The sequence below is a fragment of the Histomonas meleagridis genome (assembly GCF_020186115.1).
Source record: "Histomonas meleagridis strain 2922-C6/04-10x chromosome Unknown contig_27, whole genome shotgun sequence".
NCBI classification, from domain to species: Eukaryota; Parabasalia; order Tritrichomonadida; family Dientamoebidae; genus Histomonas; species Histomonas meleagridis.
In genome coordinates, this window is record NW_027150844.1 from 667,375 (window position 1) to 692,610 (window position 25,236).

A 25,236-nucleotide genomic window follows, 5' to 3' on the forward strand; every position below is an offset into this window, starting at 1 on the left:
AGTTCGTATACATTTAAGAATTACTTTTCATAAATTCCTTATTTTGATGGATAGCTTTTGATAATTGTTATTCATTAGAATAATATTTAGTGATTATTATCCACACGATTTGTTCTATTGCATTTTGTGATTATTTTTTATTAAATTGTATTTATTATTCAGGTAATATATAACCTAACTTATATCATTCTGCTTTTGAAGGTGCCAAAACAAAACATGTATTTGATGATAAGTCATCTTTTGGAAATTTAGATGTTTCCAATGTGATGATTAATTGAATGTGATGATTCAACCAAATTTAGATGATTAATTGAATGTGATGATTCAACTACATATTCTGTATACAGAACGGATTGGTAGAAGTGATAATTGAAGTCGTCATTTTTATCTGAATTTTTATTACAGTAATTGTAATTTTAAGGAGACCTATATTAGCGAAGCAAGATGAAAATATGAAATTAATTCAGCCATTAAATATAGAAGAAAATCAAACACAAAGTGGTGAAATAGAACAAGTTGAACTCAAATAAATGCCAATATGGTTCGATATAAAATATACAACATTCTGTAGCCCTTACATTGATGATACTATTGGTTACTTTTAGAAGAATTAAATTATGTTAAAAATGTTTTCCATAAACGTATACATTTTTCCACCAAACGTTTCATCTTAATTATTAGTTATTGCGGCATTTCCTACATTCATCTTTTGCCCTATTCATCATTTCGTGTTAATTCTTCTTCTAATTTTAAAGGTTGAACAAATTCAGTATGTTCATCTTTCTTCTCTTTGACACTCACAAACCAGATTATGCACTTATCACCTGGTAATTTTAGTTGACCCATCACATTTACTGAATCCTTTTCTAACATTTACTGAATTTACATAAAAAATTCATTTACTTAAACAATAACTTTGCACATTATTTACAATTTACATTCTGTTTATTGTTTACTTACACATAATTTGTATTTAGTCCAATAATTCTTTTTCTTCAGACGTGTCGACAGTATCATCGTTGTAATTCTTAATGTACCTTACTCTGTTCGCTAAATTGTCCCTCGACGACTCTATTGTCCTGATGATTATCACCGGAATCATCGCCAAAATGGAAGTTGCAATAATCACAAACCAGTACATTCCGTTCCTCATCAGTGGAATAGTTATTCCCACCATATCATCTGACAACTTCATCAAATCGATAATTATTGCAGTCGCAGGATATATAAGGATACTCAGCCACACGAACAGGTGGTGCAGCCATGTCCAATATGAGCACATCAATGCAATTCTCAGGTTCACAACTGTTACCACTGAACCGTAAATTGTAATACCAAATTCTTTGAGTCCGATTTGTTGACCATTGTACCCAACGAATGGGTACATTGAGAAGTAAGCCACGAAGAATGAACATAATGCATGAAAAACTCCCAAAAGTATATTCAACCAAAATCGAAGATAACTTTGCATGTATTCCCTTTTCCCGTCGAAATAATAAAGCGAAGGTATCTTCATCATTGAGTCCAAAGGCACATCTCTTTCGAGCCCAGCATAGACAACTGGCGGAACCGATGTGTAAATGACGTTGAACACCGTGTAAAGCATTGAATCGAAAACGGTATTCCCTGAATTACTTGAGAAGAAACCGAACAAAATGTTATTCAATGAAAACGCCATATTCTTATAGAAACTATAGTTGATCAAATCAATGTTACGATAGAAGTTAATTCTGCCATGAACTAGAAGAAGCCGTTTAAGATATCGGAATTGGCTGATGCTATAATCTGAGGCTAAGACTGCTTGACGGCCTTCTTTACCACTTATACCAATCCCAACATCTGCTTGCATAATCATAGCAACATCATTAGCTCCATCTCCAATCGATAATGACAACTTTCCAGTCTTTTCCATCATTATTTTAACGATTGAAGCTTTTTGACTTGGTGATACTCTACAGCAGATGACTGATTGACACTTTAATGATATTTGATAAAATTTATCTTTATGTTCATCCGTTAATAATAGCTCTAACGCTGCACCAGATGCAATTAATGCTAATTGTTTATCATTTTCTTCATCAGTTAAGAATCGATCAATTATTGATATTAATTCATTAACATTTGTTGTGTCTAAGACTATTAATTTCATATCCCCAGACAATAACGAACATGCATATCCAATGTTAATGGCAGTTTCACGTTTATCGCCAGTGATAATCCATACATTAATATGAGCCTTAAGCAATGATTCTATGGTGTCTGGTACTCCTTCTTGAAGCTTATCTTCAATTGCTGTAGCTCCTAAGAGGAAAAGTTCAGATTCAATTTCATTACATACATTATTAACAACTTCATCTCGATTTACAATTGTACAATTCGCATCGTTATAACGCTTGATCCAATCACGAAAGAAGTCTTCGTCAATGATTCGATATGCACAACATAATGTACGTAAACCATTTGCTGAAAATTCTTTTAAGTGTAATTTGGTCTCATCAATATATTGACTGTCTTTAGAGAGTCGTGATAATATCAAATCATCAGCACCTTTACAATATAAGATGATTTGGTTAGTTATTGGATTTCGAATAATTACTGAACTACGTTTTCTTTCAGATGTAAACTCTAAATTAGCTAATATTGGTACTGTTACGTCTTCACCATTAATGCTTATAACGATTTCTTCTGGTCGACGGTTTTTGAACAAATATCCTAAATATGCAGCGGCTTCTACTAATGCACCTTCGTCAGGTGATGATGCTTGGAATGCTATTCCATATTCCTTAGTTTCATCTTTCTCTGGAATAACTGCATGACAACACGACAAAAGCCATAAAAAGTGACTAACTTCATCAGGGACATTGCCACTTTTTAGCATACCAAAGAACTTTTCATCTTTGAATGCTTTACCCGATTTATTAGGGGGGTCCAATTTGATGCCTTGTCTTTTAGCAGCAGCATAAGCAACTTCAGTAGTACCAGTGCCATATTTAATACCACCTATACTACATTGCATAAATTCCATTACGTTCCTAGTTAAGGTACCAGTTTTATCAGAGAAAACATATTCAACTTGACCTAAATCATCCGAAATATTTGTTGTACGTGAATTAGCAAAAGTTTTTAATTCAGGATCATACATTTCGACATCACAATTAACAAACAATGCTTGAAACACACGCACAATCTCAAGAGTCACATACAATGAAATAGGTATAGTCGCATTAATGACGACAAATGATGAAACTAATAATATGAAAAATAAACTTGTCAAATTTCTTTTGTTGTTTTCATTCCGAAAGAAATACCAATGTTCGCCAGAATTAATTTTGTTTTTCTCAAATAAAAAGCCAATGGTGGCACCGAGGAAGCTAAAAAAGATAATGAAGATGAACATAGAGATCAATTTCATGTTAAGACCACGCTCAATTTTCGACCGTTTAGCGCGCGCTTTGTTCGAGTTCATCATAATCTTACTCTCCTTACCGGTGTAGACGACGACGCCAATGGCCCATTGAGTGTTCTTAAGAATGCATCCACGAAGTAGAATTTGTTTGTTGTCAAGTGGATGCTGTGATTCATTAATTATGATATTCCCGTTAAATGTATATAAAAGTTTGTTGGGCTCATCACATTCAATGGTGGACTCAAACGTGGACGATGACTCTTCTGAATTGATATGAAGAGTTTGTGGAATGGCTTGTCGTACTTTAAGATTTGTTTCTCCATCGAGATTACATGTATCAATATAAGCAGTCCCATCTTGTTCATCTGTGGATAAAAGAACAACATCTGCGGGTATTTGTTCGTCTCGATGAATTCTAATAATATCACCTACAAGAATTGAATCCCAACGAGCAGTTTCAAATTTACCATTAATTAGTCTTGTGGCTTCAGATGAATTAATACGTTGATCACTTCTATAACGAAGAATATCTTCAACCGCTTCACGAATAGCTGTGATACCAATAACAATTACAAGAGGAACAACAGCTGCAGCTGCACTAATTGGAGCCCATGGAAATTGAAGAAGACAAACAACAATTAAGAAATAGAAGTTTGCAATTCTTGAAAATTGAAAAAATAAATTTTTGGGTAGAAAAGTTAATACATTATATTTGGTTGTGCATATTTTGTTGGTAGTAAATAAAGGTTTGCCTTTTGCATTAAAGCAATGTTGAACTTCTACAACACGCTTTCGCTCTTCAGACATTATTTCTGCTGCTACGATTAAAATCCTATGAAAAAATTGTGCTCACAATTAAATTCGACCGTTAAAATAACCTCACAACTTGTTTTGAAAAAGTGATCGTAATTCAGCCAGAAATACATTATTAATACATATATATAAATTTGACTTTCGATTTCAGAAATTCGTATATAGCGCATTTGTAAACAGCCAAACTAAATGATTCTTGGTTCGTTAAAAAATTAAAATATTGTAATTTTATCATAAAATCGTGATTTGTTATTTATTCCAAATAATTATATGAAATTTTCATTTTCTTGAATTTATGAATTCAATGAATAATATGATGATTTTCGTAACATCTTGGTGATATACTTTTTTAATCTGTTTGATAATTTATGAACAATGAAATAGTTTCTGTGTAAGTACATATTATTGAAATATCTTGTCATGAACGATACATTTTTCTGATAAAAACGATTATTGATCATTGAATTTATTTGATGTATTTCTTTTTTTTTTTTTTTACCTTTGTTTAATAGCGAAATGTACAATTTTATCGAGTAAATATCTATACAAATTTAATTTGCGTATTATCTTCAAAATATTGACTTGAGATACATTTATCATTTCTTTTATTCCATATGGAACCGTATGAACATGTAAAATGATTTCAAGAACTCTTAATCGTAGATATCGATCATCCTACATTATTGATATTATGGATATATAATGTATAAATACATGGTTGCATCTATGATTAATAAAAAATTAAGAATAATATCTTGATATATTAAGAAATTAAAAATTCAGAAATTATTTGAAAAATGATGAAATATCATTTATTATATTTAATTATATAAAATCTTGATGTAAAATTCTTTTCAAACCTATCAAATATTAATAAACTCAAAAAAATTCAGATATATTGATGGCATATTCATGTAATTTTCGTATATAAGTTATTTTCGATATGTGAATGCACATTCGGCCATATATTGGTACAAACGATACAAAACTTTCTAACGATAACTTTTCTAAATAGAATAACGATTTTTTTATATTTGAATTTTTTCAAGAGCACTTTTTTCCCTTCGCATAATAATTTGAAATCGGTTAAAAAATTATCAGTCATCCTGTGTATTAATCTTTTCCCGAATCTTATATGACAAAATTATCCTTTTATTGTCTATTTTCTTTTCAACTGATTGAATGATTTTTGTTCGTTCTTCTATTCAAATTTGACTACAAATAGATCGTTAACTGATAAAGAGGTAATTCATGAATAGTAAATTTACTATGATTCTTTTTTGACCTATGATTTGTTTTTTGCCGATAGCAAAAAACCCATTCTTAAAATCTTATTTTATGCTATTCATTTCAAATTTTATGAAATTAATTTTTTTTTTTTGATTCATGTCTTTAATTCAGATACCAAATATATTATAATCTGCAATTTATATATGGCAACAGAAATTATTTGTAGTTAATAATATATAATGATCAATTTTACATATTCTCCTATTATAATTCAATATCCCCTCATTGACGATTTCGTATTCGGAAACGATATAAGGTGATTGTGTGTTTTTTATTCGTCCTACTATTTAAATTTGACTATAAACCTCTTGGTTCTTGAACTATATGAATTAATTGAAGATTAACTTTTTTTTTTTAACCTGGGATTTGATTTTTGCCAAATGCAAAAATCAAATCTAAAATAAGATATATTATTAGCTTTGCTTATAATTTTTTTTAATTGACTATTTATTCAATTATACCAAGTTTTTTATAAATAGCTTTCATATATGTATTTTTTATTATCTTTTTATTTCTCCTTGAATTGTTATAAACAACATCAAGTACTATTGTGCTTCGGGGATACTTGTTTAATCATAAAAATTGGTTTAAATAATGAAATTTGCTTTTTTGGCCATTTGTTGCAAAATTGAAAACAACAAACAAATGTTCAAGCAGATGCAAATGGATGATTTTGTTACATCAATGATAAGATATTTTGCCTATTTCATTTACTTCATTAACAAATATTTAAATTTCGAGTTCAAATAATCTTGAATTTCAAATTCTTTGATGATTAGTCCATGAATGATATTTATCAAGAGGATTTACAAAAAAATTTGTTGGAATTAAAATTCCAGCTTAATTGCAAGCAAAAACAATGTTAAAGTATGCTTGCTATAGCATATCTTGAAATAAATTAACTATTTAGAAAAAAAGCCACCGGCGGGACTCGAACCCGCAACCCCAAGATTAAGAGTCTTATGCTCTAGCCGATTGAGCTACGATGGCTTCATTTTCCATCATTTGGATTGAATTAATCTAACTTATTTTCGAAAATTCATTGAAGCATCTTCCAATATTGAAACAGAAAATATACACTATGATTACACAGTTATTATTTATTCTACTTATTATATATATTATTCGAACTTCTTTACATTTATTTATAACAATGAATTTCATACAAAAGATAACAAAACAATAATTATCATAATAATCTTTGAGTTATTGTTGCTGAATGAAAGAAGAAATTGCTGAAAATGAAATTTCAGAACAACAAAATGATAATAACCAAACTACAAACACATTCACAACGGGATATCTATCTCAAATATTGAAGAAGATCCTTTTGCAGATAACTTCAAAGAAGAAAAATTTATTGAGCAAATGTAAGATAAATAAATATAGGGTGTTCTAAATGTGAATCATTTTTAATATGCATTGGTATTATGTGGTAATAATATCTTGTGGCATGATTTATTTATTAATAAATTTTATGGCAGCGAGTTTAAAAATGTTTTCATTAATTATTGTTTATTGTGAAAAGAAAGCACAAATTTCTTTTTCTTTTCAAAATTATTAAATTTTTCCTTCTAATACAATATATTAAACTCGACTTGCGATTTCCACCCATCGATCATATATACAAGTTTAATTTTGCATTGCCAAAAATGACACACAAATTGGTATAAAAAAGAGTATAGTTACCATTATTGTTTAATTAGCTTTCTTTGGAATTGGACCACGGCGGTATACACGGCGCATGTGATTACCACATTCAACAATCTTACCTGAAGCAAGGTATTCTTTGTATTCTTGAAGTGTATATGGTGTGAAGCCAACCTTTGATGAAACAATAACCTTTGATTTTCCTGGGAATTTGAATGATGCACGGCGGAAAGCTTCGATAGCATTCTTAAGGCCATCCTTTGGTGCACGGACGGACATGATGCATTGTGGGTGGTTAACGCGGGAAACCATACCATTTGGCTTACCGAAGGCATGACGCATACCAGTTTGAAGTCTATCTGCACCTGCAGTGGAAAGCATCTTGTTGATACGGAGAACATGGAATGGGTGAAGATTGATACGGATGTGATATGCTTTACCCATTGTCTTCATCATGTAACGGTTTGAGCTAACACGAGCGGCTTCAAGAGCTTCAGCAGAAATGTTTTGTCTGTGTTCAAGATAGATAAGACGAACACAATATGGGAAAACGTGTGCTGTGGCTTGTTTTGTACCAGTTTCATAACGTTGGAGACGTGGATCTGGGACACCACGGCAGAAGCGTGACTTTGGATAAGGAGCACTCTTGAAGTAGCGATAGCAACGAGCTGGACGACGACCCATAAGTTAAAAGGCTCGACCAAACCGCCGCAACGATTAAACATCATTCAAAACCTCAAACGGTCTCAGACAAACGGTCAGAAATTTAAAAAAAGTTTTTTTCGACAATTACTTTTACTTTTGTATCAATATAACTCGCAATATATTTTTAGACAAACAATTCATATATAATTATATTTGCATGGTGACTCTTCTTTGAATTGGATAGATATCTGAAACATCCCAATCTTTCAAAAGTTTAAGCATAACTTTTGAAGACATTGCAGCAAAATCTTTCATTTCAGCAGGATTTAATGTTGTGCAATGCATTACATTCAATCCAAAGATCATTCCAAATACGGATAATTCCTTACCAGAACCAGTGCAGAATCTTCTTATAAACCCAATGATATACGCAAGCGTATTCCGATAAATTTTTGGTAACTTTAACACATATTCAACATATTGGTCTTCGTTTAAATTACGAAGAGAAGATATCTCTAAGAGAGGTTGAGGAAAATCTGCCATTAGTTTCTTTAAAAGAGACGCCAAGTCGAGGATTTCTGTAGATTCAAATATATCATATTCTGCATCAACTTTTTGGACAAGTTCATTCAGAACATTCTTGTCCGCTTGGACCTGGAAGGCTCCGTCAGCTTTGGTGATGCCTCTTTTTAACAAAGTTTCACAAAGCTTATGAATAAATATTGGAACAGGTGAATTAATAAGAGCCTGATTTTGTACAAAGAAAACCTCACTCAGCGAAGATCCGAATAGGAACGGACATCTTTTTGTATGATTTGGTATATTATTTATTACTGAATCAGATAAATCACGGAAATTACTTCCCTTATCGCAAAGGGACATGAAACGAATATACGAAAGTTGAGCAGCTTTAGCAAATTGCTTTTGGGCGGAAAATGAAGAAGATGCCAAAAAAGATTTGATCATTGGACGAATTGATTCTGATGGTAAAAACAGTGTACACATCACAAGGATAAGTTCCCATCCACGGGAGATAATGTTTTGGAACTTACAGAAGTATGTTTGTCTGATCAGTTGAGTATATATTTCGTCAACTAAATCATTTGATTTTGATGCAATGCGCACTAAAGGCATCACCGGATAATATTCCATGTTCTTCGTATAGTTTATAATGAATTCGAATGATTTAACAGCATCTTTTACGTGCTTTGAATCAATATTTAAAAATGGAATTAAATTAACATTTTCATTGTATGATAAATATTCTGCTGATTGTGTACTTTTCTTCTTTTTGCTTTGGAAATATCTGAAATTTTTATGAGCAAAATCTTCAAATGATATTAAATTTTGATCTTCCTTAATTGATGATGGTAAATAAGGTGGAAGAATTGTATGATCAATTTTTTGTGTGCATGTTTCAGTTGATGCAAGTGTCATCTTTTTATTAAAGGTACGTGTTCTAATCTTAGTGTTAGTAACTAGTTTTTTATCATTTAAAACAAGTGCGGATTTTGCTCTAGTGATTTCTTTTTTGGTGTTAGTCGAGTCAATATTAATCTTTTCGAATGTATTTCCATCAACTACATTTGAATCATCAGGAACTTCCCAAAAAACTTTATTTGAAATTGGGTCATGAAAATATCTTTTACCATTGCTTTTAGGCAAGTATGCATAAAAAAGGATTTCATTTCCTGTCGCTCTCGATTCAAGCATTTATTTTTTCTAGTTGTTCCATAGTTTTTAAGAAATATTTCTTTATCACCATTCAAAAAGTAAAACATAATCTGCTCCAACTTAATTTTCAATTAAGAAGGTTGAAACAATGGAATTTACACTTAACTAAGCGGTTATTTGACCATTTAAACTCAGAAAAAGTAGCAAACCAAAATCTTTTTCAATTGGAATCACACAATTCGTTTTCTCAATTTTTTGAAGGTTTTTTTGACAGTTTTCTCATCGGAACTTTAGCTTTGTCATTCGTAAGCAATATTTCAATGAAATCGTCATATAATGATATCGCTTGATATTTGACTGATAAGTATTCATGAATATTTCCACTTAAAAGATATTGATCTTATTGCCTCCTATTTTTTTGAGTTGAAATTTATCCACCTTCATAAAAAGTGAAAAATTTTATGTGCTATCTGAAATTTTAACATACCAGGTTCGAACCCCATACAAAACTTGTGATCAGCTTTTTTTTGTAAAATATTGAGAGGTTTACATCTTCCCTCCGAGCCAACAATGAGCACAGAAGAAGAACAACAAGAAATAATCCAAAAAATTGTTACAGCAGAAGGAAAAAGTACGGGCACATTTTCTAACTATTTCGTCAAATTTGAAGGAAAATCATACGGAAAGTGTCAATGGATTTCAGAAAAAGATTTATTAAAAGCCCCAAATCATCGTTCATTATTACAAGCTTTTAACAAAATTTTACACTACCCAAAAAATCCACCTTTCTACAACCCTCGATATGACATCATTGAAAGAATTATATGTACTCAAGATGGAAAATATTTAGTGAAATGGTGTGATTTGGATTATACTCAGCTTTCTCTTGAAGATTCTGTTCCGGATGAAGTTGCTTTGTTATATGAAAAACGACTAGAATTAAAATATCCAAATACCAATACATCAACAGAAAAGCATATCCTCGAAGTTACACCAAACCCGGATCTAAGCTTATTGGAAAATATTTGTTTTATGAATATTTCTTACATGTATAGCTTTGAAAATGAATGTTCGATAAATGATAATTTTAGTTTCGATGTCAAAAGACCTATTATTCTTCTGTTTGAAAAACTTTTCGAAGCCTATCCAGAAACTGGGCCTTTTCTCATAATTACAGCATCTTCTGGTTTATCTCAATGGATTGATATCCTAATTCAGAATCCAAATTTATCAACGGTTGTTTATGATGGAAGTGAAGCAAATCGCTCAAAGATCAAAGAGATTGACTTTTTTGGTGAAGACAATAAATATAAATTTCATGTCTTATTAACTACACCAGATACTATTAATACAGATACGTTTCTTACTTCACTTCGTTTTGACATTATTGTTAACTGCCAATGTACTTATAAAGCTCCACCAAAACATAATTTTTTAATTTCTTTATCATGCGATGAAAAATTAGTTTCTGATATGATTTTAGAGCTTTCTAATTTTTGTCTTTCTCTTCAAGAAATCATTCAATCTGAAGATTTAATTTCAATAATGAATCATAAACAAAAGCTTCAAGTTGTTGCAAGCAAGATCATTGAAAAATCACAACCAAGTATCCATTATACATATATTGATTGTCCTTTAACACCGGTTCAAAAAGAAGTTATTCGAAGTTTAATTCTTCGATTTGATCCATCAGACGGTTATCGACGGTTACTTGATCAATTCTATCGTTGTTCACAACATCCATTTTTACTTTTTGGGATGGAAAACGAATTATGTGGTGAAGATTTTTATAAGATCTCCACCAAACTTCAAGTATTTATGACACTCTTTCGAGATCAAATGAGTAATAATCAACGAGTTATATTAGTAAGTCAATATGATCAAATATTAGATTTAGTAGAAGACTTAATGACTAAAGAAGATTATTTATGTTCACGAATTACTAAACCTACAGGTGATTATGACAATGATCCAGCTTCATTATTTTTATATAATCCATTAAGTTGTCCCTTATATTTCACCACACTTGATTATATTAATTGCGCAATAATTTTTGATATAAATTCCAAATATTTCATTGAGCAAGTCACCACAAAACGTTCAATTATATCTAAATTCCGGAATATAATTTATCTTCAATGTAATGAAACATGTGAACCATTAATCACCGATCTAAACAATGAAGAAATGTTATGTAAAATTATTGCGTTACATAGTTTCTCACCGAAAGTTATTCCATCAATTGAAAGTTTAATCATTAATTCAACTGAAGAACCAATGAATAACATATCACAAGAAGATTTAAACACAATTTCTATTTTTAATAACGAAAACAATGAAAACAATTTTTGGAATTTATTAAAAGAATCAATAAAAGAACATAAACGAGAACCGAAATTAAATAAAGAACAATGGACTCTAAGAGAAAGAGATCAATTATTTCGATATTTGTTTAGATTTAGTTGGGATCGATGGGATGACATAATGAAATATGGCGGAATATTTAGAGAAAAAAATGATGTAATTAATGCAAGTCGAAGTTTAGTTAAAGAAATGTTACAAGGATTAGACGAATCATTTGTTTTAATTAAAGATATGGTCCGCGAATCGAATAATGAAGACGCAGATAATTATCGACAATTTATGAACCAATCTGTGTTTGCTAAGTCGAATTTTCATGATCTAATTCATGATAAATCATATGAGTTATTACAAAGATTAGAAGTATTACATTACATAGAAAGAGCTATGAGTTTGTCTGGAAATAATATGGACAAATTACAAATCGGTCGAATCGTTGGGAAGAAACCTTCCGAAAATTGGAATGAAGAATATGATAAATTATTAGTAATAGCCGCATACAAATATGGATTCGGAGTTTATGATTTCTTATCAGAAGATAAGGATAAAAGATTTATGGAATTGTTCATGAACGGAAAAATTCAACATCAAATGTTAAACGAACGACTTCTGAAAATCGGAGAAAGTTTGAAAAGAATTAACGTATCGTTTATTCAAAAAGTGGACGATAGCTATCCAAGCGAAGATGAAAACTTCGAATTTGATGAAGAATTCGATGATGATAACCAATTTTCAAGGAGTGAGAAATCAAGGATTTTCAAATATTTGGTTAGATTTGGTATCGATAATTATGAAAAAATGAGAAATGATATTGGATTAAATTCAAAACCTTTAGAAAACTTGAAAGAATATGTTGAAGCATTTATGCAAAAATGCGAAAATGGAACTATGCCTCATGTTACTGCTGTAAGAGTTAAAACTAGAGTTGAATCAATGAATAGGCTTAGATCAATTTTGCAACTTGGAATAGAATTCTTTAAAAGAGCTCCAAGATGGAGGCAATTACCGCAAAGCTGGAATTCTTCTATTGAGTTTTCTTTCTTTCAAGAAATCAAAAATAGAGGAATAACAGCAATGAATGAAATTGCACAACTTGATACATTTAAAACAATAGACTTCCCAGCATTCATATTTAAGACAAAATCGATTATGTTAAGAATTAAATCGTTATATGAATTCTCACAAAAGAATTGGGTATCAAGTAAACCGTCAAAACCCAGACCACCGGTAACCGAAAATCCTTCACAAAAAGATGCTCATTTGATAGCCAAAGTTTTGAATGGCGATGTAAAATATCCGTTTAAGATTTCAAGTTCTTCTTATATCCTTGATATAGGAACTATAGTAACAGATCGACCTTTATTCCATACCCAAACATATATTTATCCAGCTGGTTATAAGTCAACGCGGCTTTTCTCTTCATTAGATGATCCAACAGAAAGAGTTACTTATCTTAGCGAAATCATTGATAATGGAACTGAAACACCAAGATTTAGAGTTACTCAAGAAGGAACTGACCATGTTTTTGAAGGAGATACTCCAACTGCTCCATGGGCAAAAATATTAAAAAAGTTCACAGAAAAGAATGCGAAGAAAGGAAAATCAATTTCTGGTCCAGACGCATTCTTATTAAAATCCCCAGTAACAATTTCTTTAATACAACAACAACCAGGAATCGAAGAATTGGAAAATTATCAAATGAAAAAATATAACTTAAATCCATCACACAATAAAAAGAAGAAATCACGAGCCAAAGTGTTCGAATATGAATTATCAGATGAAACAAGCACCAGCAGCAGTGAATCTGAAGAAGAAGCAGAAAACGAAAAATAGAAACTTTTTGAATATTTTACTCATAAATAAAGAATTGAATTTATTTTCAATAATTTGGTGACTCATCTTCTTCACCGAAGTCCAAAGATCCGTATATTGGGTACTGGTTTTCTTTGACATACTTGCGAATTTTCTTTTCGTCGTTTTCTGTTATCAATGAATTATTTATTGCTTTTTGAATTAAATTAACACAGCTCATGGCATAGAGCTCTTTCCCAGGATCAACAAAGCGCTTGGAAAGCTTGAATATGCGCATGTAATATTGCGATGAATATTTAATATGTGTTGATTCAAATGCTCCTTCCCAGCTAAGAAACAGCTTGAAATAGTTATCAAACTGATCCAAGTCAGTGTTGTATGCTAAAATTTCACCAAATTCGAAAATAGCCAACATTTTGATTTTCATATTTTCATCATTTAATACCAAATTTATAAACAGGTTCAACAGCTTGTCAATATTCAATACCTTTTTTGCTGAACAAAATGATGATAAAGAACTAATTGCAATCTTTCGAACTCCATAAGGATAATTTCCAATTACAATTGAAACCAAATCATTTAAAAATTTGTTGACATTGATTGGGTAATTGTTTTCGTTCATCTTTATCATGAAATCAGTCCATGTTAATATGGAGAATATTTTAAAGAATGGGTGCCGATCCTCAACCGCAAAGTATTGAATAATTTGATTGAACTCATTGAAAATCTGAATTGAATCCGAACTGAACGTCCCATCGAATAAAACCGCAATGTCAATGAATAATTCTTTGTAGTAGACGTTATCGATGTATTCAATGTGTAAATCTTTTTCAATAAGCGATAAGTAGAAATTGACTGCTTCTCTCAATAAAAGTGGCAATAATTTAACGAGCTCCAAAACTAATTCAGGCTTAACATATCTAACCAAAAATTTTAAGATGTTAACAATAAACTTGACTTGCAACATGTCAACAAATTGATCAGAACTTATAATTTTTAGCAAACTATCAAAAACAACATTATAAAAATTGGTATCATATATACAAAATACTATATCTGCAAGAGATGTAAGTGCTGTATGAGATTGATGCTCCAGAGGAATGTCAATGTATTTAAGCAAAGTCTGAAGGATATAAGGTAAATATTTCATTAGTAAATTTGGAACGTATCTCGCAAGAGTACTGAAGGTCTCAAAGACTTCTTCAATAGCCTCAATGTCGACGTTATTAAAAACAAAGCGTTTTGCTGGGTCAGAACTTGGAATAATAATATACGAATCATCAAATGCTTCAATTTGATTTTGTTCGACCATTTCGAAGTTAAGTCCATCAGTAGGTAAATAACTGATCAAAGCGCTAAAGTATTGGTCGATATAAGGTTCAAAATTGTTTCCAAGTAATTCAATGTATTCTTGAATGGAAATGAATCGAGAAGGAAGTCGTAAAATGAATGGCCAAATGGTATTAAAGTATTGGAGTATGGACTCCATATCTAATAAAGACAACATATTTGGAGCATATTTAAATAATACTGAATCATCAGAAGTTTCGAGTACTTTGGATATATATTGAAGTAATGTCATAACTATTTTCTGAGATTTCTCTGGAAACAATTGACATAAATCTGATAATATCATTATTAAATCATGATCAAAACATGAAAATGTTAATTTTGCAATAGGCTCCATGAGTTGAGAAAGAATTATTTGTCCTGCTTCTTGGTTTTTTTCATATTTATATTTCCAGACCAATATTTTTATAAAAGGTATATATTCTTTGGCAAACGGCGAATGGAGACCGTTAAGCAAAAAAGTGCCAAATTCGTTATTTGGCAAAATGACATTTGACTTAAACAAGTTCGAAATTGCTTTAAATGAATTCTTACGAATAATTTCATTGGTAGACTGAACATATTGAAGGGCTACTTGCATTACATTGATGTCTTTTATATATATTATAAAGAATGACGATATAAAAGGATTTGAATTCATGGCTGATTCACGAATAAATGGCGCTAAAGTATCAACTTCATCATCACAAAGACCAAATAACGTCTTCCATTCTTTCTCGGCTTCACTATAAAGATCAGGATAATCAATAGGATTACTAAATGAAACCAAAAATGCATTAAAAAAAGGACTTGGATTCAATTTGAATTGTTTGATCAAGAAGTTACTTAAATAAAGCATTGACCCGAGGATATAAAGACATAATCTTCGAATCAATTCTTCATTCGTTTCTTGAATAATAATATTAAGCAAAAGTTCAACCATTTGTCCAACAATTGGCATAAATGGAATGTGGTTTTGTGAAAATGCGTAATGAAATTCATTAAGTGGTTCTCGAATCAGATTATTTGGAAGTACTGAAAAAGCAGTTGGAACTAATGTAAGAAGTTCATTGGGTTCTTGAATGCATCTAACAATGATCAATTCACAAATAAGAGATTTTTGCAGATATAGAATATTGCTATTATCAAATATTACAAACGGTTTGATGAATTCAAGAATTTCTGGTTTTGGATTCATCGAATAGTATCTAGTAAAAAATTCAAGTCCAAGAATAGGATCTTTTTGGATATATTGAGAAAAATAATGTATTGACTCTTGCCATTGATCTATATTTCGGAAATGTTGAATATAATCTAAAATCAAATATAAAATGTATTTTTTCATGGTCGGATATTTGTTTATAAAATCTGATCCAAAAATTATTAATAATTGATTTTTCATAAAAATATGTGTTTCATAACCAACAATTGACGGATACTTAAGTAATCTACATATTTGGATTATTGCTTGAAATATGATAGAAACATTAGAAGATGTTTCTAAAATCTGGAAAAAAATTTTAATTAGCTCGGGACAATTATTTTTAATTGCTTCTTTGTATTTATTCTCTGCAGTGATTCTGATTTCATTGTTTGGATTTTGAAAAGATTGGAGAATCGCTGATACTGTTTCTAAATCCATTTTTGTATTTAATTTTTGATGTGTTCTTATGTAAAGCATACAAATAATGACTGACTTCGTTCGAATTTTTCTGGTTATAAAAAAACGTTATTAACAATGTCAGGTGGATTTTCGCGTTCTGTATTACGTTGGCTTCAAACTATTGATCTTTCTCAGCCATATACAAACCCTAGAGTTGATTTTGCAAGTGGGTATTTAATTGCTGAAATTGTTACTCATTATATTCCATCTGAATCAATGCATTCTTTTTCAAATTTCCTTAGTGTTAAAATGAGAACAGATAATTGGAATCAACTTTTAAAAATATTTATAGCTCATAAAATTCCAATTTCGCAAGCATTAATTGATGATGTGATTAAAAGAAAGAATGGTTCTGCTGTTAAACTAATTGAAATTTTATATAAAGCATTTACAAAAAGAACACCGTGTCATCATGAAATTGGAAAAATTGAAACAAAACCTACAACGCCTAAAAATAATGTTACGATTCTTACTCCTCCTGACATTCCAAAGAAGCAAGAAGAACCAAAAGTTGAATCACCAACAATTCCTAATCGTAAAAAATTTATTAGTACATCATTTAGCCAACAAACAGATTCATCTGATGAACCTCCACTTAACTTTGAATCAGCAACTATAGTAACAAGTGGACCCAATTTTCTTCAGTTACGTAATACAAGTTCTTTACCTTCTCAAAGTAGTGAAAAAGATCTTGATGATGCAATTGATAATCTTAATCATGAAATGACACCAGAAAACCTTAAATCCTTTGTTAAGTGTATTGAAAATCCACAACAACTTATTTATTTTTTCACAAATTATCCATCAGATATTGTAATTAATTACATTAAAGAATCCATGCCTTACATTTCTCCTTCTCTCTTATCCGCAATCATTTCAGCCGTATCAGATTATTTACTTCCAAATATTGATTTTGAAAAAACTTCAACAAATGATCTAATTGATTTCATTTTTTATCTTTCTCCTGATGATTCCTTTACACATCTCTTTCTTCTTTCTAAGTTTCTTGAAGTAATAGATCCTTCCACAATATCTTCTGCTTTATGGTATTTTGTTCAAAACGAACAAAACTTTACAAAACCGCTTTCTGACTTTTTGCTTCAAAAAGTTGAAGAAAACGTTAACAACGATAAAACGTTTGTGTTACCATTAGTTTTATATCATATGCTTGAATATGATCATGAAACCACATCACAACTAATATCTCATTTCCCACCAACCGGTGATAAATCAAAAGATATAATTCTTTCATTATTATATACACATTCACCAAATGAATCATCGGAATATATTCGAAATATCATTGTTAATGATAAAGAAGGAAATATTTCAGCATTCATTTTAAATGAACTTCTTCATAATAGTGACTTTCCGAAGTCCGAATTTGTTAATTTTTTAATGTGTGTTTCTAATCCTTCATTTCTTATAACTAATCAATTCATTATTCATATCAATGATCATGAAGAAATTATTTCTCCTTTAATTAATCAACTTAATCCTCTCGAAATTGTTTCTTTAATTTGTGACAATGTAATTAAAACGCAGCCTGATTCTATAGATAAAGAAATCGTTGTTATGTCAGTTTTGATGGAGAAAATAAACGTTGAAAATGAGGACGTTAACAAATGGAACGATATCTTTCAAAAAGTTCACGAGTATTTGTATTTGGCTTTTTGTGATAAAAACGTTTGTAAACAGTCTTCAAAGGTCTGTTTGATTTTTTATAAACTATTGAAAAATAAGGTCTTCCAAACGTTCTCCAACTTGTTCAAAGCACTTAATTTCGTTTTCCCTGCAAATAGCCCTAAAATTTGTAAAACAAACGCATTGGATTTCTTAAAGACAGCTGCAAATATAAGTCCAATGTTCTCGCAAACAGTTCTCAAATTGATAATGAACTTCCCGGCAAAAATGAATACAGATTTGGACAAACTCGTTGTAACGTTGAAGAAAGTTAGAAAATAATAAATGTTTTTTGGTTTTTATTCCGAAAGTTTTTTTTTAAATATATTTTGTATGTGCTAAGTGATTAAAAAAATTATTAACAAAAAAAATCACTTGGAGTGCTTCCAACGAATCACTAAAAATATTATGATTATAGTCACTATTGCACATATAAAGAATAGTCCTCTTCCTGATGATAACTCCTTTAAAATAACATTAATGGTGTCGTTTGATTCCTCTGTCATTGTTGTTAATGGCGACATATTATCATTTGCATGCCTGAGAATTGCACCTTGTGATCGAATTCTAGCCAATGTTTCTGTTCCGGTATTGAGAGCATCTTCAGCAACTTTTCGGCTATAATCCATACTTTCTTTGATTTTTCTTTGAAGAGGTTGCTCGCCGTTTCTGGTAGACATTTGGTCAGATTGAGCGTGAATTGTTATGTGAAATTTTGGGGGTTTTGAACGTTAAATTTTGAAATCTTCCAATTGGATGGAAGAAAACCAATTTTATACCGAAAGCGATGAAATGATTTTTAAATACCCTTTAGTAATTTCATATGCACAAAATTATGCAGCAAGAATTATACAAAAAACTTGGAAAAGATACATGAGAAAAATTACTTATCGATACCTACTTGACTGTTCTAAAGAATTTGAAAAAACATTAACACCCAAAGAACTCAGTAAATTTTACCCAGAATTTTTAGAATATTCAGATCTTCAAATGAATCCAAAATTAGTAATTAAAATGAAAGGAGAATCATTTCCGCCTTCTTTAATTTGTAAAGTTATGACAGAGAAAGAACCTTTTATAGATGGTAAAAAGCACCCTCCAAAATGGTTTTCTATTTTTTCATCTGGAAAACAGGCACCAATAGATCAAAAAGCACTCATCTGTGTTTTTAAGGAAGCAATGCATTCCAAAAAAGAACAACATTAAGGTAACAATACCGATATCTGATTAACATATATTTCTAAAAGATGATTTTAGAATCATATGATGATCTTTGGAAGATTATCATTTAATATTAAATAAAAAACTACTTAAACTTAAAAACACATTTACTCAAGTGTGTTCAATTCAGCCGATATATCCATTGCTTGTTGAGCTATTTCTTTATTTTCGTTGTCCATTATCTGAGTTATTACTTCTTGGAAAGAATTTTCATCGAATTTTGATGCGAATTCATTTCTATATTTAAAGTTCCTTATGTTATCAATCAAAGATTTCACGATTTCTAACCCTAAAGAAACCAATTCTAAGTCATCTGTATTTAATATCTCAATTATACCCTCAAAGAAGTCATCATTTTTCAAAATATTTCTCATCACAAACGATATGTTATCGGCCATTAACAAATTCTTAAGAAAAACTAGAGATTTCACTTTTTCTATCATTTTACCTTCGGTTAAAATCGTTAAAACGAAGCCGATCAATTCGTCTGGTTTAAGCTTGTCGCATAAAACGTCAACAAGTTGAGGGAGGAAAGAAGAAAGTAATTCAAGTGCAACTTCTAACAAAGCAGAGTCGAGTTTGTCACGAATCTCAATAATTATACTGAAATCAAAACAATTATCAGGAGATAATATGTATAAATATGTTTCCCTATGAAAATTACATTTAAGCAACGTAATAAGAAATTTTATTCGTGCACGTTGTAATTTTTCAGTGTCTTCAGTGGGTCTTTCAAGTAAAAATGATAATAAATTATGTTTGTCAATATAATCAAAGGTTTCTTCAGACCTTTTTAACATTAATTTAAATATTTTGATAACACAAAATCGGATTCTATTATCAAATGGATAATTGTCTAAATAAAAATTGATACAATCAGTAATCATTGGATATGCTTCAATTGAAACATAATCAGAAGAAATAATTGGCTTAATAAACATAAAAACAGTCAATGAAGATGAAGTTGTGTTAAATATACTTTGAATAATTTCTTGAAAATTTTCAAGAATAAAAGAATAGACAATTGGTGGCATCTGTAGCGAAACAAAGTAAATGATAATTGAGCTTAACATACTGGAATTTTCTCGAGAATAATTATTCTTAAGTAAGATATCAAATAAAATTTGACATATTGGGGAATTTTGATAGAGCTTTGCAAAGGGTGAAAAGTTAACAAGATGATTGAGATGGATAATAATAGAATCAATTGAAAATAATTTTTCTAATTTGTTTGCTAAAATAAAATGTATTTGATTTGCTTCATAAAGATGAAGAAGTGGTGAATAGTTTATATTTGAGTTTTCAAATTTATTAAAATAATCTGTGAGATTATTCAAAGAATTCTCAAAATCTGTAATATTATCTGTATTTTTAATGATTTGACATTCTGCCAAATAAGAATCATAAAGGCTTTGTTGGATTACTTCGTCATCACTGGTTTGATAATTTTTTGGCTTTTTTTCTGTTCGCTTATATTTCATATGAGATTTTGATTAAACGGTCGAAAAGTAGGCCAAAATTTTACACTTTTTGAGGCCGTTTAAGGAATGAGTTTACCAAATCCAGTAGAACCATCAACAGTGAAAGGTGGTCCTGTAGTAGTTGAATATGAACCTACTCCGATTCCTCAAAAGCCTATAAAACCAAAACCTACACCAAAAAAAGCAGAGAAAAAAGAAGAATTATTAACTTCGAAAGAATTTGTTGATAAATATCGAAATGAAGTTGTGACAGCAAGTTGGGATCCTAAAGTAATTCGAAAGTGTGGTAATGGCGCTAAACAAATTTTGGAATCATTGGGTGCAAAAATTAAAAATCCAAATATTCCAATGAAAGAAATGAAGAGGCTTCGTGAAATTAGGAAGTATAAAGAAGAACTTGAAGGGAAACAATATATGGATGATCATCATAAAATAAAGTCCAAGTCCAAATCTTCAAACCATAAAGATAGAAAACAAAGAAGAAAATAAAATATTAATAAAAGGATTATTTGATAATAATGAAATTATTTTAATTTATGCAAGTTCTTATTTGCAAGATTATAGTACGTTAATTTTTAAATGATAAAAAACCAATATAAACTCGGTAAAATACTAGGAGAAGGCGCTTATGGTCATGTTATACTTGGTGAACATGTTGATGATGGTCAAGAAGTCGCAATAAAAATTATAAATAAGAAAAAATTAATATATGCAAAAAAAACAAAATCTCCTGAAAATGAGAAAGAAGCTCTTTTAAGAACTTCTCATCCATGTTTAGTATCTTTTTTGGATTCATATCAAGACAACTTATGCATTTATTTTGTTTTCGAATTATTACCTAATGGCTCATTAAAAGAATTTCTTGATAGCAAGCCTTCGGTCCTAGCAATAAGGCATGTATTTTCACAACTATTAATGGGAATTTCTCATATTCATCAAAATGGAATCATCCATAGAGATCTCAAACCCGAAAATATTTATTTTGATAAGAATTATATGCCAAAAATAATTGATTTTGGCTCATGTAAACTTTTTGACAGAGATGATACCCAAAAGAATGGATTTACACGTGGGAGTTTTGTTGGTTCTGTTGATTATATTTCACCCGAAGTACTTTCAGGTGATATTGTTACACCATCTGCAGATCTATGGGCCTTTGGTTGTATGTTATATTTAGCATTTACAGGAAATGCACCATTTTATGCTGAAACTAAAATGCAAACATATCAAAATATCGAAAAATGTCATTATGAAATTGATAATAAAATTCCTAATGATGCTACTGACCTTATCGAAAGATTACTCGTTTTAGATGCTGCAAATAGAATTGGTTTTAATGAAGAAGGAACAAATTATCAAACAATTCGTTCTCATGCTTTCTTTAACGGAATTAATTGGGAAAATGTTTTGATAACTCCTTACACAAAAAATTTGATCCAATAAAGCTGTTTTTTATATAAATCTGCTTTCCATACAGTCAATCTAGTGCATTCATAAAAAATTTAAAAAGTATTCAATTGGATTCGCTATGGTGTGCTGGTGCTTGCCGCATAGTTAATTCTTCTTGATTTTGCATGTTCATAAAAAATCGAAAAAAAAGAGGGGCAAGCCGGAATCGAACCGACTACCAGAGGATCTGCAATCCTATGCTCTACCGGTGAGCTATTGCCCCTTTCGGAATTTTTTAATTTATTTTGCCTACAAATAATTATTGTAATGTTTTTGGTCAAATGCAAAATGAAAAGATTCACATGTTATAATATTAAATCATAAACGATCAATTGATCAAATCTTTTGGGGTGGATCTTTTTTGGTGCATGAAAAAAATGTTAGATAACAATTCGAACATTTGCAGTGTCATTATAAGACGATGTCAACCAAATAAACGGTCGTTTCAAATCAGAAAATCAATTGATTTCCACTGAACTAAATTTAAAAAATATAAAAAATATATTACAAATAATTTTAAAATTAAAAAGAAATCTATAAGAGGGAAAGTTGGTTGACAGTGTCTTTTCATTATCATCATTTATGAATAATGAATATTTTACGTAAAAATATGACTTATTAATGAGAATAATCATTTTCCACAATTTTAATAAGGTAAAAAAGATAGTGAATTGAATCATTCATTACAAAAGTTTTATGAATTTTTTTTATAACATGTGAATCTTTTCATTTTGCATTTGACCAAAAACATTACAATAATTATTTGTAGGCAAAATAAATTAAAAAATTCCGAAAGGGGCAATAGCTCACCGGTAGAGCATAGGATTGCAGATCCTCTGGTAGTCGGTTCGATTCCGGCTTGCCCCTCTTTTTTTTCGATTTTTTATGAACATGCAAAATCAAGAAGAATTAACTATGCGGCAAGCACCAGCACACCATAGCGAATCCAAGTGAATACTTTTTGGCGATTTCCAAAAAAACAAATTTCCAATATTTAGAAATTTCACGAGTAAAAATCTGGGTTTAGCACCGAAACAACCACCTACTCATGACACAGATCAAACCCAGATTGCCCAATTTCAGTCAAATTCAACAAATTTAACAATCGATTCAAAGATCGTACATCGACCAGTTATTCACATTTTTCATAACGATACTCTACCATTCAAAGAGCCATTTAATGGCCACATTAGTTTATATTTTCCATTTTTAAATATTACTCCAAAAAACACAAGCCAACAACCACCTATCGTTACATTCCCTCAACCGTTAGATTGTCCTTTTTGCAAGGCTTATACAAAACTGACTTCAAATATAGATCTATATTTATGTGATGGTAAACGGGTGACTTTTTCTTCATTTATATTATCATTTTAATCCAGAGAATTCAGATCCACATGTGGCTTCTCTTCATTCTTCTGGTTGCTTCTTTGAAAGCTTTTTAAATTTTGTTATATCTAAGAATTCTCATCCTTGACTTTTTGAAATTGAAGAAATCCCTGTTACAGATAATACAATTATTCTTAAAAAAGGGGAATCATTATGATGATAAATTCCCTAATAACCCTCCTTGGATAATTATTACAGCAGATCATCAAATTGATGATCGATCGCCGATTCTTATGAGAGATGGCGGAACCATATGTTCGCCTGCACAAATTATGATTAACAATGGTTTAATTCAAAATGAGACTGAAGAATATAAAATTGTACCTTCTTCGCTAAATGATATTTTTCCAAGAATCAATGGAGAGAAACCAAATCAATTACCTTTTATTCTCTCTCAACTAAATAAGTATTCACCTCAACTCCAACATTTCTTGTTGATGATATTTAAAATTTTACATGTATTAAATATTAATATCCCACCAATAAGAGTTGAACAAAGAAATAAGAAACTAGAATGGCTTAGAGGTAGAATTATCAAAGAAGAAAAAGTATTTGAAGATACTAGATGTAAAAGACATACAAAATTAATACGTGAACACTAGAAAGAAGATGCAAGAAAATGTACACAATGGTTCATCAATGATAATATTACTCCTGAATGTGAAATTGATGTGGATAAATTTAAAGATTATTTCTCTGGAGAATGGAAAGAAAATACCAATTATCAAGAGGACAATATTATCCTTAACCTAAATAAAGTTCTTCATGCAGAAGAAAATGAATTATTTAAAAACAAGCTTTTCGATGAAGACCAAATATTAAAAACTATTCACTTCAAATCAAATATGTCTGCAACAGGCATCGATGGGATTTCAAATGCTATTTGGAAGATGAATCCAAAAATAACAATGAGATTAATTAAAGCTCTATTAAACTTAATGTTACATTATGGGAAAATCCCAGACTCTTGAAGAAAATCCAGAACCATAATGTTATACAAAAAAGGAGATGTCAGTCAAGTTAAATCATGGAGACCCATTTCATTAACCCCTACTTTATATAGAATTACAATGGGTCATATTGCAAACTCCATGCTCACACTAAACATGAATTCTCCTTATATTAATTCAAATCAAAAAGGGTTTAAAAAATCAATCAATGGAGCTTCAGAACATATCGCAATAATTAATTAATTGATTACTGATGCAAATAGAAATAACAAAGATATCAATATTTTAGCTTTAGACTTCGCAAATGCATTTGGAACTATATCTCATAAACAAATAATTAACTCCTTGAAACAAATTGGTTTTCAACATACTTTCTGCAATCTAATTAAAAATCTATATAAAGATTCGACTACATTTATT

General features: G+C 30.3%; 6 protein-coding genes across 6 annotated transcripts; 3 read left to right on the forward strand and 3 right to left on the reverse strand.

Annotated features, from left to right (window-relative positions):
• Positions 1-973: 973 nt before the first annotated feature.
• On the reverse strand, positions 974-4,213 carry GO595_004678 (P-type ATPase; the record flags this gene model as incomplete). The annotated part of the gene is made up of 1 exon (XM_067917836.1): positions 974-4,213. One exon carries the CDS (start codon positions 4,211-4,213, stop codon positions 974-976), a length of 3,240 nt encoding a protein of 1,079 aa, XP_067775260.1.
• A 2,994-nt stretch (positions 4,214-7,207) lies between these two features.
• GO595_004679 (putative 60S ribosomal protein l10) lies at positions 7,208-7,843 on the reverse strand (the record flags this gene model as incomplete). Its single annotated transcript, XM_067917837.1, has 1 exon — positions 7,208-7,843. One exon carries the CDS (start codon positions 7,841-7,843, stop codon positions 7,208-7,210), a length of 636 nt encoding a protein of 211 aa, XP_067775261.1.
• A 168-nt stretch (positions 7,844-8,011) lies between these two features.
• On the reverse strand, positions 8,012-9,517 carry GO595_004680 (RhoGAP domain containing protein; the record flags this gene model as incomplete). The annotated part of the gene is made up of 1 exon (XM_067917838.1): positions 8,012-9,517. One exon carries the CDS (start codon positions 9,515-9,517, stop codon positions 8,012-8,014), a length of 1,506 nt encoding a protein of 501 aa, XP_067775262.1.
• Positions 9,518-12,031: 2,514 nt separating this feature from the next.
• On the forward strand, positions 12,032-13,672 carry GO595_004681 (F/Y-rich N-terminus family protein; the record flags this gene model as incomplete). Its single annotated transcript, XM_067917839.1, has 1 exon — positions 12,032-13,672. One exon carries the CDS (start codon positions 12,032-12,034, stop codon positions 13,670-13,672), a length of 1,641 nt encoding a protein of 546 aa, XP_067775263.1.
• A 3,046-nt stretch (positions 13,673-16,718) lies between these two features.
• GO595_004682 (Spermatogenesis-associated protein 4) lies at positions 16,719-18,608 on the forward strand (the record flags this gene model as incomplete). The annotated part of the gene is made up of 1 exon (XM_067917840.1): positions 16,719-18,608. One exon carries the CDS (start codon positions 16,719-16,721, stop codon positions 18,606-18,608), a length of 1,890 nt encoding a protein of 629 aa, XP_067775264.1.
• A 2,999-nt stretch (positions 18,609-21,607) lies between these two features.
• On the forward strand, positions 21,608-22,471 carry GO595_004683 (AGC family protein kinase; the record flags this gene model as incomplete). The annotated part of the gene is made up of 1 exon (XM_067917841.1): positions 21,608-22,471. The coding sequence occupies one exon, from the start codon at positions 21,608-21,610 to the stop codon at positions 22,469-22,471; it is 864 nt and encodes a 287-aa protein (XP_067775265.1).
• Between the last annotated feature and the right edge of the window lie 2,765 nt (positions 22,472-25,236).